The sequence below is a fragment of the Paramisgurnus dabryanus genome, chromosome 19 (assembly GCF_030506205.2).
Source record: "Paramisgurnus dabryanus chromosome 19, PD_genome_1.1, whole genome shotgun sequence".
In the NCBI taxonomy this organism is placed as follows: domain Eukaryota; kingdom Metazoa; phylum Chordata; class Actinopteri; order Cypriniformes; family Cobitidae; genus Paramisgurnus; species Paramisgurnus dabryanus.
In genome coordinates, this window is record NC_133355.1 from 10,394,278 (window position 1) to 10,414,405 (window position 20,128).

Genomic DNA, 20,128 nt, shown 5'->3' on the forward strand with positions numbered 1-20,128 from the left:
ACACAAACATCATAGACAGAGATATTAAATGCAAGTGATAAAATATTGCTTATGGTTCTTATGGTTCTTTTACATCAATGTAAATAATGAAGAACTCTCAGGTTTACCTTTATTAGGAGCTATTTTATTGACAGGTATGCGGCTGCCGTTGAGAGCAGTGAGCATGACTTTAGGGATGCGGTAATCACCCAATCCATGCCGCGGGTCTCCGTTCCACTCGTACTCTGAATACGGCACCACTGCTCCTACTGCACCCAAGAAACTTCCATCCAGATCCTTCAACAGAGTCTTCTTCTTAGCATCACAGTCCATGTCCACACAGGCTGATGGGTTCACTTTACTACGGTAAGACCAAAGAAAGATGTAGGAAGGTAACAAGTTAAATTTATCAGTCACCTTACATTATATTGTTCTGTTTGGAATGCCTGCAATAACTAAATGATGTTAATTCAATAATTGATGAACAGTAAGCCTTCAGTTTACCTGAGATCAGGGTTATGAATGAACGCTAGAGATTCTTCAGTGCTGTCTATCTTAGAGATCCTCTCAACACTGATTGGATGTTGTAGGTCCTCATTTCCTGGGTTGGTCATGAACATGTAATTTCTTTCAGTGGAACAAACATTCCTGAACCCAACAAATGTTGTATCTACAGACAGGAACAGACAGTAAAATGACAGAGTGTCAATTTTAGCAGCTTGTAGACAATTTCATATGTGAAACTGGAGATTAAACATAAGGTGAGGTTGGTCTCACCAGAGACCGTCAGTAAACCGGCTATGGCGTTGTAGCTTGTGAGTCCAGGGTGAGGTTTCTGTGGTGCTTGGTTGTGGTCAGATTCAAACGTCGGCCAGCAAACTCCAGACCTGCCACCTGTTGCACAAAAAAAATGCATTAGTTTATTAATTAAACCAATTAAATGCATGCATCAATAAAAACAATACTATATACTATGTATTTACTATATATATACACCTGTACATGCAGTTTTGTGAATAACTCACAGATAAAGGCTGCTGTTAGGCACAATGCAAAAAGTTGCTAAGCTAAGTTCCTAATACATAGAATCATTGGGTGTAGTGGACATTGCTGTATTATGATTGAAACACAGCTATTTACCATTTGAATCAAATATTGTTGAATAAATGTATATACAGTACATTTAGTACCTTTAGGGGGTCGTGGAGCCCTGTGGCTTTTGCTGAGTGCAACGTAGGTCTCAGTTGTTGCCAGTTTGTCCAGACAGTTAAAATCAGGGCTGCTGCCCACAATCAGAGACTCCTGCAGGAAAATCATTGAAGTGTGTGTGTTAAATAATCATTCATGTTCCTAATAAACACTCATAACTATCTAGTTTACTTTGCCATTTTAATCGAACATTTGATTAATCTGAAGTAATTACAACAACAGTGTTGATATGTTAAAGCAATTTGATATTTTTGGCTGAACCAGTCTGTGTATCCTCACCTGTACATAGACGGTTTTGTCATCGTATTCGTGGCTGACAGATGGAGGACTGTAGATTATAGGCATGATGCCCATTCCATTATCAACTAAAGTCACATTGGAGATGTACACATTCATAGATACCTGAAGGTCAGAACGACAACATTTATTCCTAAAGCCCACAAGAGCAATGTACCGCACTGTATACTACTTAATTGTTATTGTTGATGAGTTTTAAGGTATTGACTTAAGACGTTTATCATACTTGAACGTAAATGCCAAAATCAAAACTTTTCCAGACGGTGAACCCCTGGATTTGAGAGCAACCAGCAAGTCCGTCTTTATTCATGTAAACTCCATACAGACCACCATGTGCTTCATTCTCACTCCACTGGGCCACTGAATCTGATTCTTTTATATAATGGAAATTAAGTAGTAGTTAGTTTACAAAGACTGCACATGTAATCTTTCTAACTAACGACTTTTATAACTTTATCAAGTCCATTAAAATACACTAGAGTCTTATGTACCTGGACAAGGTTCTCCATCAATTCTGAATCCCACTCGTTCATAACCAGCAACAATATTCCCTTGAATAATCACATTGGTTGCTTCACTAACCTAAATTAAAAGCCGTAATTATTATTTATGTAGGTATCTTTTGCCTTTTCAGGAGAGCTTTTGTATAGTACTCTGGGAAGGCAATGCTAATAATTGTTTCTATCATCATAAATAAGACAATTGTATTGATTTTGATAAAGAATATCATTTAGTTACCATGATACACAAATATAGCATGGTATGGCCACAATATTTTTTTATTTTTACCTCAATAGCTGCATTCCACTCAGTGTTTAAAGTCTCCGCTGCACCATTGTAGGATCCTGGCCATAGTGTCATAGTAACCAAATTTCTCCGGACAGCACTGTTATCGCCCCATATTCTGATTCCTAAAGAAAGATCATTGCAAAAGACAAAAGCATTAAATCATATCAGCATACTTTATCTGGTTACATTTGTTATATTGATTTCCTTTAAATGGACACCTTCTCCAACAGTGTGATGGATTACGTTGTCATCAATATTCAGTCCATCTGTTCCAAACACCCCAATAGCAGGAGCAAAGCCATCATGGAAAGCACATCCCTTGATGTAGGACTCACCAGCCACCTATACAAATAATAACCATGTGGTTTCAGCAGATCACTGCAGTATAAAACAATTTTGAATATGGTGTGTAGGAAAGCATCAACCAGGCATAAAAATCAAGATTTGTTTTCTCACATTTCCCAGGTTCAGAAACGCGAGAGAGTAACGTGGATCTGATGGGTCGTTCCACCCCTCCTGTCCTGTGTGGTAGAACTCAACGTTTCTGATCTGAGCTTTTCCTGTAACACATAATATCACAGGTGAGCTTAAGTTTTAGTTATTTATGCTGTACCCGTATAATTTTGACACACTTTGTAAGAGGTATTTAAATATGAAGTGTGTGAATTTTTTAAGAGATTGCCTTTGTGTTCTTTTGGTTTAACTCATTGTCAGATGGCCCCCTCCCTATTGTGAGTATTTTGTTGTGAGGTTTATACCTCTGTAGTCAGATTCTGCTCCTGGGACAGTGGCCACCAGTACTCTTGCTCCATAAGACTGTGTGTTCATGGCTGGATACTCCTGTCCAATGATCTTGATGTTTCTGGTCAACAGACCCACATTCCCTGCAAGCTGATAGCTTCTAGAAGATCCTGGAACGTTGTACCTTTTTCCTGTATGACCATAGCCATATTATTTGTTGGTTAGAAAATACATTTAAAATTGTGTAAAAAAGAAATCTGTGAGAATTGGGATAATTCCAAGTTGCTTTAATAAATCAACTATAAATATTCAATCAAAATCTTTTAATATTTAGTAAATGTATAATAAGCATAGGGTGGTTCTGTTTAGGAAACTAAATGCCAATAAATCACTTTCAGACAACATATGAGGAGCTCAACTGCAAAACCCGCTAAATACCACCTCTGTCAAAAACTAAAAAACAATATTAACCGAATGCTCTCGGCAAATACTATACATTCATCAAATACTTTCATTGCTTAAAGGGATGGAAGGGATGGTTCACCCAAAAAATTCTGTCATTAATTGAACACGAAATATGAGCCCCATTCACTTCCACAGTATTCCAAAATTATACTAAGAGTCATGAATGGTTTGGTTACAACATTCCTCAAAATATCTTCCTCCGTGTTCAGCAAAACAAAGACATTTATACAGGTTTGTAACAACATAAGGGCGAGTAAATTCATTTTTAGGTGAACTATCCCTTTAATCCCAGCCTTAGGTCTTTCAGAAATACTGGTTTGTTAACAGAATCCATTAAGAGTACAGGGAAACAGGAATTGCATTAAGTGATAATGGGAATATTGCATGGTTTTGAAAAAGTTGGTCCCAGATAAACTTACTGGGGTCGTAAGCATTTGAAAATGCTCAGTACTAACCAATGTGTGTGTATGATACAGGCCGATCCAGGATCAGTGTGCGGCCATCGTCTGAGACTCCATTTATGGTGCGAATTTCTGTATGCCGTGGGTCATAACTGGTGGTGGACAGCAGAATCTGATCTCCAACCTGAAGGTAATAAACAAGTAAAGACAAAATATGTTATTATGCACTGTGTAAAACACTGAAGTCCAAATGTAGAGAGCACATTGATATAATCTTTTAAAATTATGACAATTTGATTAAATAAAAAAAGTAAAATTACAGTGGCAAGAAAAATATGTGAACCTTTTGGAATTTCATGTTTTTTTATAGATTTGTTATAAAATGTTATCTGATCTTCAACTAAGTCAAGGGTATTGACCAACATAATGTGTCTAAAAATAATATTTTATGTCTTTCTTTAACACAGTCATTGCACATTTAAAATGGCAGTGGAAAAAGTAAGTGAACCCTTAGAATTAATAACTAGTTGGCCCCTCCTTGGCAGCAATAACCTCAACCAGGCGAATCATGTAGCTGTGGATCAGACCTGCACATCGTTGAGAAGGAATTTTAGCCCATTCTTCCTGAAGAACTGCTTTAGCTCTGTCATCTTCTTTGGACGTCTCATGTGTATGACCCTCTTCAAGTCGATCCATAGCATCTCTATTGGGTTGAGGTATGGGCTCTGACTTGGCCACTCCTAAAGGCTGATTTAGTTTTTTCTGAAGCCATTCTGTTGTGGACTTGCTCCGGTGTTTTGGGTCGCATCACCCTCCTTCTACACAGTTTCAGATGACATACAGATTCTCACATTATCCTGAAGAATTGTCTGATATACTTGGGAATTCATCTTCCCCTCAAGACTGCAAGCTGGCCAGGCCCTTATGCACCAAAGCATGATCAAATGTTTCCTCCACCATACTTTACAGTTGGGATGATGTTTTCATGATGATATGGTGTGCCCCAAAATAGTTCATTCTTAATGTCATCAATCCAAAACACATTTTGCCAATACTGCTGTGAAGTGTCAATGTGCTCTTTTGTAAACCTCAGGCGTGCATCAATGTTCTTTTAAGTAAGCAGGGGCTTCCTTTGTGATGTCCTGCCGTGGATACCCTGCTTAGTGTTTTATGTTTCGTATACTCATGAACAGAGATGTTAGCAAGTTCATGCCTTCAAATGTTTGGCTTTCATTTGGGGTTGTTTCTTTACCTCATGATGAGTCTTCATTGTGCTCTTGGTGTCATTTTGACTGGGTGCTCACTTCTGGGTAACAACAGTCCCAATTTTGGGACTACATTTGTTTGAATAACTGTAGACTGGAACATTTCTAAAATCTTTGAAATAATAATTGAAATGTAATTCTTTCCAGCTTTATGTAAAGCAACAATTCTTGATCATAGCTCCTCTGAAAGCTCTTTTTGGAGAGGCATGGCTCACATACTGTAAGCGTGTTCTTCATGTGCAGAGCAAACTCCAAACGTTTGAGGGGTTTTTATCAGTCAGTAGTCCACACCTCCAAACGTATTATCTTAATGAGACTCTGTTTAGCCTTTTTGAGGTCATTAACTCAAGGGTTCAAATACTTTTTTCCATAAGTTCTATAAGGTTTTTTGGTTGTTCTCAATAAAGACATGAAATGTTTTTTGTGTAATTTTTTTTAGACTCATTATGTTTGTCAATACCCTTGACATAGATGAAGATCAGATTACATTTTATGACAAATATATTCAGAAAACTCTGCAATCCCAAAAGGTTCACATACTTTTTCTTGCAACTGTACGTTTACTGTCAATTGGCAATGTAAATAGTTAGCCTTAAGCTGTCTTAAATGCTGTTTCGTTATCAAAGAGCTTCTGACCTTCCAGTCAACAGTTTCCTCCAGAGAGAGAGTGTTGTTTCCTGCTTGGACTGTTTTAGCCAGCTTTGTGTGATACACATTGTGTGGCATGCCATACAGATCAAGAGATCCAAACACACCTTGAAAACAGCAGTTTCCAAAAAGATCAACATTTATGAGATTTCAGCTGTTTGTCTGTTGTCTACTCAAATTTCTTCTATGCAGACCTTTAACTTTACAAATCTAATAAACTTTGTTATTTGTATAGTGCCCTTACCCAGCACTTTAGACCCTTGGTTTATTCCAGGCAACTGCCAATCTGGCGTGAGATGGTTTCCTTTCAGTATGATCTGTAGTTCACCTCTGAAGGGTTGATCAGCCCGCCCAGCAATCAGTTGGCCACCCTGATTAAACGGATAAGTAATATCAGTGCCTTTTCGAAGGAAAAATAACTAAAATCCTTAAAATAATATATTTTTGCCAAGAAGTGACTGGAGAATGTATCTTTAATATTTACTGTAAGTGTATTTTCTCTAACTGCTCTTTATACTGTAAGTAAGCTAATTCATAAATAAATGGTAGGTCTACTGTAGATTCTTACCTGAATGGAAATGTATGTGACTTCAAGAACAATGTTGTTATATTGAGAACCACCGATGTTTGCCGTGCCATTATTTGTGTCTGGTATCACCAAAACTCCAAATATTGTCAGCTGGTTCAGGGAAGGAATTTGAATATCTACAACCACACATGTCCCTTTAAAACAAAGTGGGCCATTTTACATTAGTGACCACTTTTAAACCACAAAGCTTATTTTATACTCTTAAAACACAAAGAATAATCTAGAGGGAAACCATGGCTTAACAAAGTAATTTTTCAGCTTCTAGGAAAACAAGCTGAACAGCTCTTTAGACCATTTTACAACCTTTGTAGGATTTCCAGCATTGGATTTGCTTACCTAATGGAATGACCACATCAGAGTCTGTTTGTGGCACAACGTAGTTGTTTGCTGAGCTTGACCTCCAAAATAATGTATTTGTCCAGGGAGTACATCTAATGTGTTTTATAAACAAAGTCAAACATCAGATCATGTGATAATATTTTTAAAATGTGCTGAGCAAGTGCATGGATATAACATACATGTCTTCAGGTCTGGAGGTGGACGAATTGCCCAAAGTTTCTGATGGAAAAGGCAGACCACCAGAGTTATGAGGTGTACCACCTTGACCAGATTGACCAGGTAAAGGAGTTGGAGGTGAAGTTGTTGGAGGTTGTGTTGGTTGGATACAGTTCTGATAGGGACACTGATATGAATGGAAGTCTATATGTATGTCTTTAAGCGAACGGTCCACACTGCTTATCGACCGAAAGATATGATCTCTTCCAGACACTGTTGTCAGAGGATAACAAACATTAAATTCTCTATAGGCCTGAGAGTATTGGAATGGCATTTGTATGAATCATTATTTAAAACATTGTACAGTCTAGCACATAATGATATGTGTTCTCTTTACATACAAAAGTAACTTAAGCAAATGTTTTGTCTTGAGTAATTTTACCCAAGTAATAGACGCTGTATGAATCCTTGTTGAAGTACCAGTCTCCATTTATATTCACAGCAGGTTTCAGGGGCTGTGAGGCACCGTTTCGGTCATCTATAATGTGGAACTGGAGCCCCTCAAAATCTTGAGTAAAGTTGTGAGTCAGAATGATATAATCCTCTGGCTATTAGGGAGGAAAGAAGCACAGAATTATTTACATGTTATTTACACAAAGGAATGCTGATTGGCAATTCATGCCAATCCAAAGTTATGTTATTCCTAGATAACAGAACTACTATGTAATAACACTAAAACATCTGGGTACTCCTCTGTACTAGTGTCTTCACTTCACATCAGACTCCTAATCACCAAGTCAGGGTTTATTCTCAGAAAACAAAGGGCTGGCTGTATTATATAGTCTATTAAATATTTCCTTTCATTTTCTTTCATGCTATGTGAAGCATGTGACACACAGACAAATATAATAGTATTAATAATGTTATGTTTTGGATCTTGCCAGCTGTGGTCACAATGATTTGGTTAAAGGTGACCAAATTTTTCAACTTTCATATTCCACAGAAAAATTACAACTTGGGGGTCTGGAACATAATGAAGATCTTATATGGGCAAATAATAACATAATTTTTATTTTATGATTTTAAATAAATGTATTTCAAATACCGTGTATGGTTTGGGTAGTGCACACATTTTACCTTAAAGCCGTAGAACATTCCAGTATATGAAATGGTGCTGAATTGATAATCATCCCCAAAGTACCAGTTGTAGGTTTGGTTTGAAGGCACCAATGCCATCCAGCCATTATTGTCGGTCACAAGCGTTTCAAGATAAGGTAACATACATGACCCTAATGGAGATACAGTACAGGGGATCATTTCCAAGTAGATTGGAATTGAATGGAAACAAATCTGATAAATGCACGTCATCTTTATATCTAAGTGATTCCAAAAGTTGTTTATTTCACCTACCAAAAGAGTTGGTGAGAGTCACATTGTTAGACCGAACTGAATCTGGATTGGGATTGTTGAAAACCAGCCGATGAAAGTTAATGGTGTTGTCACAAACTGCTCCGGGAACACCGACACTCCAATCTGATACTTGAGAGCAGTGACTTGGATCGAGCAGGTTACTCATTGGCACCACCTTGGAGTTAAATTTCCCTTTTTTTAAGAACAAGAAGTGTTATTTGGACATATGTTATAAGTTTTTAGTTAGTATAGTTGAAATATTATATGTACAGTGCAATGCAGTTAATATAATATAAAGAACTAGGATGCAAAAGCCACTAAATCCACCTCCGTCAAAAATAAGATAATGATATTAATCGAATGCTCTTGGCCCATTTTATATAATGTCCACCCTTTCATTTGAAATCTGCCATTCAGAAATACTGCTTTGTTGGGAAAATCCTTCAAGAGTCAAAAAATGATAATTTACAAGAAAACATGTCTGACGCACTTAGAGGGTTTTGCATCTGAGCTCTTAAATATGCACTATACAGTATGTGTGTACCTGTCAGGGATCCATCAGTATCTACAAGCACCACCTCATGCTCCCATCTGAACCTGGCTTTGTTGGGTGACTGATTGAATCGGATCCCACCAAACCTCGCGCTCCAGCCTCCACAGCGGAATGTGCAGGTTCCAATAACTTCTGCCACTCCAACAGCTGCGCATGTTGACCGGTTAAAGTTCACAAACTTGGTGTTGATGACACTCATACCATCATCCAGAGGCAGAACAACACCAAGTGTGGTGCAGTAATCATTTCCCAGTCCCAGCTCATCCACGTGACCCACAATGGTGCTGTTGACCACAGCTGCACCTCCTTCCAGCCCCCATCCACTGACATAGTCCCATTTTATCCTCTTGGTCTCCACTCCTGCTTTTTCATTATTGACCATGAGGAACTCACTGAACTGCACAGCTCCAACATTCACCCACTCAGCACCTTTCTCATTGTTCCAGGAGGTCAGGCGGCGGAAGACTGCTGGGACTGGTTTTGTAGAGTAGTAGACTTCATTCAGCACAGGAAAATACTCTTGGAAGATCCACAATCCATACCAGCCCTGTGAATGCACTGTATTGTTAAAAAACTCTCCAAGTGATATTTTATTCGGACAGATGTTGGAATCATATGATGATGGACCATTAGGACAATTATCCATGTGGTACCAGAAACCGAAGTGCGTCCCACCAGCTGCTGCGTTATGTCTAATGGTGTTGTTTGGGTTGGTTACCCAGTATGCAGCTGGAGTAATATCGTCATTTAGCAAACTTGTACTCTGTCTTACAAATACGGCCAAATTGTTCTGCAAGATGTTTCCGGTCTCAGTGCCATCTTCAATAAAGAAGCCTCCACCTTTAATATCATAGATGATATTATGCTCCACCAGTAGGTTGTGGGTGTTGCGGATGGCCACAGCACGGTTGTAAGATTGATGTATGGCACAGCCTCGCACATACGACTTATACTGAACATCACCCATTAGATGCCAGTGGATTGGATGTCGCCCCAGGCGGAACCCCTGTCCAGCATGATAAACCTAAAATAGAGAGGAATCATTCTTTGACTTATTATAATGTAATTTTTTTGTAAATGGGTATATTAAAGAGATACTCAGGTGAATAATGAAACTTACCCCCTCAAACCATTCATTATGAACATTATTATCTTTTTCAGATCAACACAATTAGAGAGTTATATTAGAAAATGTCATGGCTCTTCCAAGCTTTATAACGGTAGTTAAAAACTGTGTACTGTTAGTAAGTCTTTTTTCTTGCTGGAGTATCCATTTAAATGCCTCAAAGATATTTTGTCACTTGGGTTTGTGTACACTCATTGATCAAACTGTTACCTCAACATATTCAATTCTGCCAATTGCCATGTTTTGGTTTGGTTGTGGTGGGTGGAACATGATGCAACCACCAAACTCATCACTTCCTACTTCCTCACCAAATCTCCCCTGGTAACATGTCTGCACTGCAAATTCCCCTGTAAGAAAATGTGAATATGCAGTATAAATATAATGAATGTAGTGAATTAATTGGAAGGTGGCCGTCTTATACTTTGGCTATGTAATGTTGTGTTGTCTAATTTGATGAAACATCCAAACCTGTGTTAAATCCAGCAGGACAAGCTGGTATCGAATCATTCCACTCCTGGTTGTAGGATCCACGGACAACAATGTTTCTGGTAAGAAGTCCCACCTCTGCTCTTGCTTCAAATACAGTCCCATCAGGCAAAGTGACAGACACACCCAGATGAGTGTAGGTCAGGGGTTCGGTCAGTGTGAGGGTCCTGCCATCAGCCGAAACTGAAGCAATTTTTCTCAACTCATTCTCTCTCTGGCTATTTCTGTGGATTTATAAAAACAGATTTTTTTGTTTTATACAAATTATTTGACCTGATCACCTAACTTGTTCATTTATGAAAACTGGTTCATCAATGGCCATCAATGTGATATCTATTTAATTGTGAGATGATTTCATCTCATAGTACTTTACCTAAAAAAAAACATTTTTTGTGAGAGGACCACAACATATTGCTCATGCGCTAATGGAGCAGTAAAAAAGTTTCTTTACTAAAATCTCATCAGCTTAATCTGAGTTTCCCTCCAGATGTCAGTGCATCTACAGTACCTGTCCCCTGTTGAAGCAATGACAATTTCATCTCCAGTTTTCCAGGTGACGGCATCCATCAGTGTGAGAGTACTGGAGCCATTCTGTGCAGTCTGGGAAAGATAAGTCCACGGTACAGGTACTGGGATTCCTGAAGAAGCAGAAATAAAGTAAAGCCTTAAGCATCTGACTGCAGGTGACTGGTTATGTTGTCTGAATCAGGAAAATTGAACACATCTTTCAAGTGCTAAATTAAATTTGTAGGTAATTTTTATACAAAGGATTGTGATTCGGACTTTGTGATTATATTACAGTAGATTCAATAAATCTCTAATTTATATGAAAAAAGTAAACTCAGTCACGTTACAGACAAACTTCATGTCAAGTTTATCTTGTCATCAAAGCAAGGGTGATATAAAATATATAAACACCATGGGCTCTATTTTAACGATCTGAAACGCAAGTGCGAAGCGCAACGCGCAAGTGAGTTTGTGGGCGGATCTTGGGCGCTGTTGCTATTTTCCCGGCGTGAGAAATAACTCTTGCGCCGGGCGCAAATCAATAAGGGGTTGGTCTGAAGTAGGTTCATTATTCATAGGTGTGGTTTGGGCGTAACGTCAAATAAACCAATCAGAACGCTAGCGAACATTCCCTTTAAACGCAAGGGCGCAAGTTCCATGGCGGGTTGCTATTATTATGACGGATTTACCAGGCGCACGCCAGGAGCGGTTCGCAGCCGAGGAGACCGACGTCCTTGTACGGGGGAATCCCACGCTTGCCAGCATAAATCGGGCACGCCGTGTAACGGGAGGTGGATCTGCCTCAGGACTTGACGCCAGCAGAGGACATCGCTGCGTCCACCCTCACCGCTGAAAGGGTTTGGGGGCTTTGAAATCGGACCCAAGAAACGCAAGCAAGGTCCAACCCCAAAGTACTCTTACAAATCAAGTTCATATACATTAAGGTTTCTTATGAAAACATTTTAACTATTATTTACATAAAATAAACGTAATACAGCCACACAACAAAGTTATGAAAATATTTTAATTGTTATTTGCATGAGAATAAATAAAAACTATCACCACAATGCTCACCACTATCATTCCCCTTATCTCGTGTATTAATATTTTTAAGTGTAACAATTTATGATTTGCAAAAATAACTGTTGCATCTGTGTAGATTAGATAAGCAAAGTGTATGCGCGTTGTGCACGCTATACATTATGGTCAAGCATGCGCCCTTAAAATAGCATAATGAACAACGCGCAACGCGCCACTGACTTTAGACTAGTTTTTTTTTTTTGTTAGTAGCGCAATTGGTTTTTGAAACTGCAAAATAGCATAAGAGATGGTTTGCGCCGCAACACGCTTCCTTTTTGCGCTGAACCGCCCAGGGAGCGCAAGTTCATTCCCTAGTTTGCTGACGTGCATCTGTGGAGGGAAAAACCCCGCTGTGCGCCGGCGCAAAATACGAATGATACATGCGTCACTGACAAAGTCAATTGCGCTGGGTGCAAGATAGGGCCCCTTGTCTGCATGTATCAGGAGCAGTTTATTCATAATGTTAGCATAGTAAATACTCTACAAGCATACAGTACCATGCAGATCCAGCACTCCTTCTCTGACACCCAGGGTCTTGGCACCATAGACAGGAATTTCTTTAGATCTTAAATGTCCGTGCAGTGTAATGATGGCCTTATGCTGGAAGGGCTGCTGCTCTGTCCCTATCTGTAAAGCTCCACCATCTGTGATCAGAATGTTCTCCGCCTGTAGCTCAATATCTGCCTCATCAAAAATCAGCCGTCCACCTTAAAGGAGATAAAATATTCACAGGGATTACAGTGAATAATGTATTGGTTGGTATGCATTTTGGATTGCTTTAGGTTGAGTAAATAATTGGGTAATTGTGATATTTGACTGGAGTATAGCTTATAATTCAAAATTCACAGTTTTTGAGTTAATGAAACATATTTATAAAGTAGTATAGAAATGAAGATACCTTGGATGAGGAGCATCTTTATGACAGGAGTGCTGGTGTCCAACAGAATGGTTTGACCAGCAGTGATTACAGCCATTGAGCCTTTCTCAGGAGGAGAGAGACCACCCCATGTAGCACGAGATGACCAAACATCAATGTAGAAGAAATCAGCATGAACCTGAAAAAACAGGAGAAATCTACATCAATGGTTGTAACTATAATATAATTTTTAAAAGGCATATTAGTAACAATTTGAAAACTAAATTAAAGATTTGGTAGCTTGTAATGCATATTTATATTTATTTAGTTTAAGGGGGGTGAAGGAGTTTGGGCTGAATTTGGCTGAACTTTACAATTTGTAGATATTTCACCATTTATTATTGTTCAAATATTGTATATTGATATCAAATATATCTTGGTTTTACCATTGTGGCGATTCCTCTGTTTCCTATTTGGACTCGTACTTTAGTTTCCTGTGATTTGTTTTGAGCGTTGGTCACACAAATAATCTGGGTCTGATTGGCTGACTGTACATCGCAGACCGATCCCGCAATAGTCACGTTAAGTTCACCGGCATTTGCGCTACACATGAGAGAAGGAAAGGAAAGTTTATAGGAGGCAGAAATACTTTAACCTTAAAAAGCAATTGTATATTTACAAGTCAGAGGCGGACACTACTTAAGTATTTTTACATAAAAGTATATTTTTAAGTATTCGTATTTTATCAGAGTTTTTCTTTGGAAAAACATACATTCCAAAGCATATTATCGTAATTTTTACTCCATTACATTTCATAATTTCAAGATTTTGGTTTATATTTAATATTTAAGTACATTAAACATCTATTTTTTACTTAAGTAAAAAGTACTTTTGTACTTTTACTCAAGAAAGTAAAAGTACACAATTTTTAGGTAATTAGGTATTAAATCAATTTTGATATGCAATATAAAAGGAATACACAGTATGATTATATGCTTTAGAATGTAGTGAACATTTTTTAGTAAAGTAAAGTGATTTTTTTTCCCAAGACAAACATTCTGATAGAGCACAGATGCTTGGAAAATGTACTCAAAATACTCAAGTAGTCTCCACCTCTGCTGCAAGTCACACTTTCAATTTACATTTTAATTGGTTTGAATAAAACAAATTATCTTGAAAGATTTTAAAAACTTGATTTAAGCTCATATAGTCTTTAAAAAAATAACTTCCAAGCCATATGAACATTGTAAGATGTTTAGTCTTTAATGGTTGTTGCATCTCAGACTCATTTATTTCACTCATTCATTCAAATGAAGCAGTGAAGTGAATATACCACAATGCAGGCTCTCGCCATCTATTGGATTTTTATTGAATAACATCAAATCTCAGAAAAAAAATGTCCAAGAAGTGGTGGTACCTAAAAGATACATATCTTTATATCTATAAATGGTATTGGGACCTTTTTAAAAGGTACTGTCCCAGTGACAACTTTTGTTACTTTATTTTTGAGAGTGTATAATGCAATAAAATTACCACGTGGGCTGTAGTTTGCCCATGACCACTTTACAATATTAGCATTTATTAATTTGAAGGTAATATTAACTAAAGTCAAAGACATTTGGTCATTCATACAGTTTAAAAAGTCTCTTGTGCTGATATTGTGTACATTATCAAAGTGTTATGCATGTTGTAGGCTACAGTACAGCACATCTGCTCTGTCACCTGAAGCCTGATCCAGTGATGGTGAGTCTGGTGCCTCCACCTGTTCCCCCTCTCCGTGGTGTGACATCACTGATAACAGGGGTTAAAGAGGATTTGTATGTGTAGCCATATGGGATGTAGACTCTATCATTGCCATTCATCACTGCAACCTCACAGACCTGATCTGTTTCATATGTTACTGCAAGAGAGGAACATAACGGTATAAGCAGAGAGACAGATATTTTTATGTGTGATGAAATGATTGACTTATTTTAATATTCCTGGCATATTTTTTCTTCCACACAAAATTAAAGTACATATTTCTGATCCACATACATAATGATAGATTTGTTTGCTATGATCAATTTTCATTCAAAAAACAAATGCAATGCTTGATGAGAAAGTAATGAATACCATTGCTGTATGGGACCTCACAGTACAGTTGGGTAGATGTGGACATCTGCATGTCTATAGTACACTCGCTGTCACATATGTGGACTCTGCTGGAGTTTGGGTCGAATCCAGAACCTTGAATCTCAACAACAGCTCCTCCAGCATAGCTTCCTGAAGAAATACAGAATTAAGGATGTAACTCAAAACTCAGACAATGGCATCTTAACATCCTGAACAGTACTAAAATAGACAATAAATCCTTATTAATACTGTTTGCATATTGACCAAAAACTTTTTTAATGAATCTGATGTGTTTGATCCTTCTGACCAACACTGTTTAGTCTCCTAAATTTACACAAAGCACAAAACTGATTTTTCCTTTTTTGAACTGAACAACAGAGGAGTAGATACTTATTTTTGGCTTACCTTCATTTGGAGTGACACCTGTCAACTGCAGTTCATAACTGAAGACAGACTGTGTCAAGGCACGACCTTTGATCTGATGGTATAACATAACCGGAAACGTTCCTCCTGCGTGTTCCCCAACAGTGCACTGTAACTGTGTGTCTGTGATGGATGTCACATGACAATCCACGCCAACAATCTTCACTGAGATGAGCGCTGCATCTGTGCCAAACCCTGAACCAGACACAGTGATCTCTGTTCCCACAGGACCTGTAGGAAAATATGTCATCAGTATTATTATGATGTGAAGATATCAGCGGATGTGTTATAATCAGGTAGTCCCTGGTGCATGAGCACTATTGAAACATTCAGCTTGCTATGGTACACTCTCAGAAATAAAGGTACAAATCTGTACCTTTTCTGTCACTGGGGCTGTACCCTTTCAAAAAGTACAGCTTTGCACCTATGGATTTCATGCTAGTACCTCAGAAGTACATTCTGGGACCAAAGAGAGCTTATTAGTACCTCAAAAATACATATTCATATCTCAAAGGTACATATTGGTACTAAATGTTTACATATCTGTACCTAATGGTCCATACATTTACCTTCTTAAAGGGTGCTGCCCCACTGACAGCTAGGGTACATATTTTGACTTTTTTCTAACAATGTAGGTCCTAAAGGTATGGTAATCTACCCAAAATTGCATTCTGTTTAGTATTCCTGTAAAGGTATCAAACAGAAACTTAGGGTACAGCCCCAGTGACAGAAAAGGTACAGTTTTGTACCTTTATTTCTGACAGTGTATTCGAGAATTGCTACAGTACATCTGAGGTGGTTGTGTCATTGTGCTTTTGCTCCACTAAGTGGCAGTATAATCAGACTTTGAGTAGTGAGTTGTTGTGTTCACCCAAAAATGAAAATTCTGTCATTTAGTCACCTTTATGTTGTTTTTTGTATACTGAACAAAAAGAGCAATGCTTATAACCAAACCGTTTTTGATCACCACTGACTTCCATAGTAGTGCTTTTTACTACTATGAAAGTCAATGGTGCTTCTGTTTCCTGCTTTATTACAAATACATTTTAGCAGAACAAAGACATTTATACAGGTTTGTAACAACATGAGGGTACTTAAATGATAACTTAATTTTCATTTTTGGGAAACTATCAATTTAAGACTTAAGGTCTTGAGTGAACGATGGAGTCAGACTGTCTACAGCATTAATGTTAATGGAATTCATATTTACATGAGCAAGTAATCAGTTATTCAATACGAGTCACAAACATAGACGCTTGAATTTTAAGTTTCTCTCACTGGCAATGAGTCCTTTAAATTTAAGAGACAAGCCCCATTCAGGAATTGTATTTTCATTAATGGATGGTCTGTTTGAGCATAAGGTGCTCTCAAACAGTTAATATCAGAATGCTGAAAAAAGCTATTTATACAACAAGAATTCAAGTTTCCCCAGACTGGTAAAGCTGGGCCAACTAGGTAAAGAATGTGTTGTTATTCACAAAGCTGCTTATTTTATCCTGACATCAGATTACGTTTGGTAAATCACAACACTCGTCCAACATTCCAGAAAAACAACAACTGAACACAGTAAAACTGGCAATAATTGTATCATATATACTATGTTTAATGCATTTCTCATTATTCTGTGGTTTATTCTTAAAGCTATATTGATGCAATGCATCATTTTAATTAAACTGCTATATAAATACATTTGACTTGACTCTACTGATAAAGCAGAATTGAAACATTGAAACGATTTTTTTTTTAAACGCAGAGAGTTACATTATTTTGTCATACTTTAATAATTTAATGTGCTTAATAATTGGCTCGAAACATGGATGAATGATAACAAATATAAAATGTATATTCTCTTGCAAAGATAATGTTTCCACTAGTTCGTGTAGTTTACTTTTTCAAATCAGCAGTATGTTTTCTCAGCGTTCAGTAAGTTGATCGTACCTAATATTAAAGGGATAGTTAACCCAAAAATAAAATAAAATCTGTCATCATTTACTCACCATCGTGTACTGAAAAAATAATACGCTCGATTTCCTAAAAAAAATAATATATAGTGCATAGTTTTTGCACCCACTTTTTAAAGTAAGTTTTACATGGAATTTTAAGCAGTTTAAGCTTAAAAAAATTAAGCAATTGCTTAAAATTCCATGTGAAACTTGCTTAAAAGGAGGGAAGCAAAAATTATGCACTATATCTTTTAGTAAATTCTGCATATAATTTTTTACAGTGAGTTGTTACAAACCTGTAATAATTCTTTGTTCTGCTGAACAAAAAGGAAGATATGTTTGTAACCAAAAACATTTTGAAGCACCACTGACTTCCAAGGAGCCAACAGTGCTTCTGTTAAATTACTGTACCTGCTTGATCTTCCTTTGTATTCAGCAGAACTAAGAAATGTATATAGGTTTAGAACAACATGAGGGCATAAGGGTGCGTAAAAGATGATTTATTTTTGGGTGAACTATCCCTTTTTATGATGTTTCACATTTTTATTTGTTTTTAATTATGGCCACTGTAAATAACTATTCTGATTAACCATTTACGTGAATTATGACACTTTTTTCTGAAGGTTGTGGCTAGATTGGATACAGCAAACACCAAAATTGTGCCGGATAAGCGTTGCTTTATCCTAATCTTACCAACCCTAAACCCAACTTCTCGCAAGATTTTGGTGTTTGCTGTATCCCTTCTAGCCAAAACCCTGTATGATGGCCAGCGGTAACAATTAGGTGCCTTGCGCCCAACTGTGCAATTTACTGATACAATGCACATCTGATACATTTTACAGATACATGTGGTTGCTGTCATCGTGTGCTTAAAAAGCATAAACTCAATAGCAACTGCATAGCAACATTACTTATACATTAAAAGCAGATTACTTGTTTTGGGTGCTTGCTGATTTACCAGGTTTATGACTGTATCATGAATCTTACCTGTTACAGGGTCCACTGAGGTGATGTCTGGAGTTTGTTCAAGTGCGTAGTTAAAACTTTGTTGTGGGTACTCAACATCATACACCCTAATATCCACCTGCACCAGTCCCTCTGAATGATGAGGTGGTGTCAAACATTTCACTGTGTCTGGGGTCACTTCCAGAATCGAGCAGGGGTCGTAATCAAACATCACAGTGGTGTTTCCTTCCACAAATCCATTTCCTTCAATCAACAGTGGAGTTCCTCCAGCAATGCTTCCTGATGTTGGTTGGATGGTGGCCTGTGGTGTGCTGGTCAGGGTGAAGATTCCTGTGGCAAGACCTTTGCTCATGACAACTACCTGTAGGGTATGTGTGCCAGCAGGCAGGGCACCAACTAAAAGTGTGATGTTGTTATCTGTAACCTTTGTGACTTTCAGTATAAAGTCGTCTGCAGATACTCTCAGATCAGCTGTATAGTTCCCAAAGCCGCTGCCAGTGATTAAAACAGTAGTAGAGTTTCCAGTAACAGAGTCAAGTGACACACTGGAGACAACAGGTGCAATAGATGAAGAATATTGAAACATGCAATCAGAACTGCAAGAGGAAAAGATGCTGTTGACGTAAACCACAACACTTCCCCTGTGAGCCTGAGATGGCGACGTGTCGCAAACCACATGGGTGTAGTTCATGAAAACCACCTCACATGGAGCGTTTGCTACCATAACAGATGCGTTCAAGAAACCAGAACCTGAGATGGAGAGACGTGTTTGGCCGGTCGTACTGCCCACAGAGGGAGAGACAGAATCAATCACAGGTTGAACCGCAAATGTCCGGTCGTTCTCTTTTGGCATTGTCATAATGGCTGTACCCAGGTTGTTGACCCGGACGGTTACGGGTAGACGGGTGCCCACTGGAGCACCTGAGTCAGGACTGAGTCTGCAGTTAATCTTAGTGGAGGTGCTGCTGATGATTTGACACGGGTTACCTCCAACTCTGACCTTTGGTTGCCAAATTAAAACCAGAAAAAGATAATTTTGCTTTAACACATTGCCTAAGAATTCATAACCTTACGCAATTACGCATTTATAAAAAAAAGGATTATTCGATTGAATTTTGAATTGAACATCCCCTAAACATGAGAAGAGATTTGTTGTTAATTGAACCTCTGAACCTCACCTCATTTGCACAGGAAGTGTTGCTGAAGCCAGATCCCAGGATGTTGATGATGTCATGTGTGGTACCGTGGTCAGGAGTAATCTTTTCTACAGTGGGACTGGCACAGGAAGTAAAACTGAAGTACAGACCATCAGAAGTCTCCAGCTGATCTCCGACACAGTCAGATGTGCCCACACACTCAGACTCAGATGAGTTTACTTGCACCGAGGCTGCGGATGACAAAAATGTAAATTGAATGAGACTACCATTTTAAAAAAGTACTTTAAATATTTCAAGTTTACCAAAGTTAAACAAAGTTTTTTTATGAAGAAAAGAGCAAAAGTGATCCTACTTTCCTGTAGATATCAGATCTGGTGTAACTTAATTCAAAAACTGCCACCAAAAGAAGCGATGATACGTCATCTTTGATTGTGAAATACCATTGGCTCTTGTGTGTCTTGTGATCAATTGCATCATTACGTTGGCTAAGAATGTGAAACGCCATTGGCTGTCGTGACCGACATCATGGTCTAATGTTTCGGTTTATATTTGAATGAGATCTGACTGTTTGCAGTACTTTTGTACTGTTCTTTTTTTGTCAATTTATGCAATCAATACCTGTGACTAT

General features: G+C 38.0%; 1 protein-coding gene across 1 annotated transcript in view; it reads right to left on the reverse strand.

Moving 5' to 3' along the window:
• The window catches only part of LOC135773562 (fibrocystin-L-like), a 63,587-nt gene that overhangs the window by 3,518 nt on the left and 39,941 nt on the right, over positions 1-20,128 (reverse strand). The window contains exons 36-67 of the mRNA XM_065283225.2: positions 19,522-19,730; positions 18,365-19,343; positions 15,417-15,665; positions 15,012-15,161; positions 14,619-14,796; positions 13,343-13,499; positions 12,939-13,095; positions 12,538-12,747; positions 10,962-11,091; positions 10,436-10,677; positions 10,178-10,314; positions 8,833-9,865; positions 8,289-8,480; positions 8,016-8,167; positions 7,321-7,486; positions 6,902-7,151; positions 6,720-6,814; positions 6,363-6,517; positions 6,039-6,165; positions 5,783-5,901; positions 3,936-4,065; positions 3,033-3,206; positions 2,731-2,834; positions 2,493-2,616; positions 2,275-2,396; positions 1,977-2,067; positions 1,712-1,857; positions 1,468-1,590; positions 1,170-1,281; positions 757-873; positions 484-649; positions 108-340 (exon numbers count right to left, since the gene is read on the reverse strand). Of these exons, the coding sequence (XP_065139297.2) occupies positions 108-340; positions 484-649; positions 757-873; positions 1,170-1,281; positions 1,468-1,590; positions 1,712-1,857; positions 1,977-2,067; positions 2,275-2,396; positions 2,493-2,616; positions 2,731-2,834; positions 3,033-3,206; positions 3,936-4,065; positions 5,783-5,901; positions 6,039-6,165; positions 6,363-6,517; positions 6,720-6,814; positions 6,902-7,151; positions 7,321-7,486; positions 8,016-8,167; positions 8,289-8,480; positions 8,833-9,865; positions 10,178-10,314; positions 10,436-10,677; positions 10,962-11,091; positions 12,538-12,747; positions 12,939-13,095; positions 13,343-13,499; positions 14,619-14,796; positions 15,012-15,161; positions 15,417-15,665; positions 18,365-19,343; positions 19,522-19,730 (6,729 nt within the window). The remainder of the gene's footprint in view (positions 1-107; positions 341-483; positions 650-756; positions 874-1,169; positions 1,282-1,467; positions 1,591-1,711; positions 1,858-1,976; positions 2,068-2,274; positions 2,397-2,492; positions 2,617-2,730; positions 2,835-3,032; positions 3,207-3,935; positions 4,066-5,782; positions 5,902-6,038; positions 6,166-6,362; positions 6,518-6,719; positions 6,815-6,901; positions 7,152-7,320; positions 7,487-8,015; positions 8,168-8,288; positions 8,481-8,832; positions 9,866-10,177; positions 10,315-10,435; positions 10,678-10,961; positions 11,092-12,537; positions 12,748-12,938; positions 13,096-13,342; positions 13,500-14,618; positions 14,797-15,011; positions 15,162-15,416; positions 15,666-18,364; positions 19,344-19,521; positions 19,731-20,128) is intronic.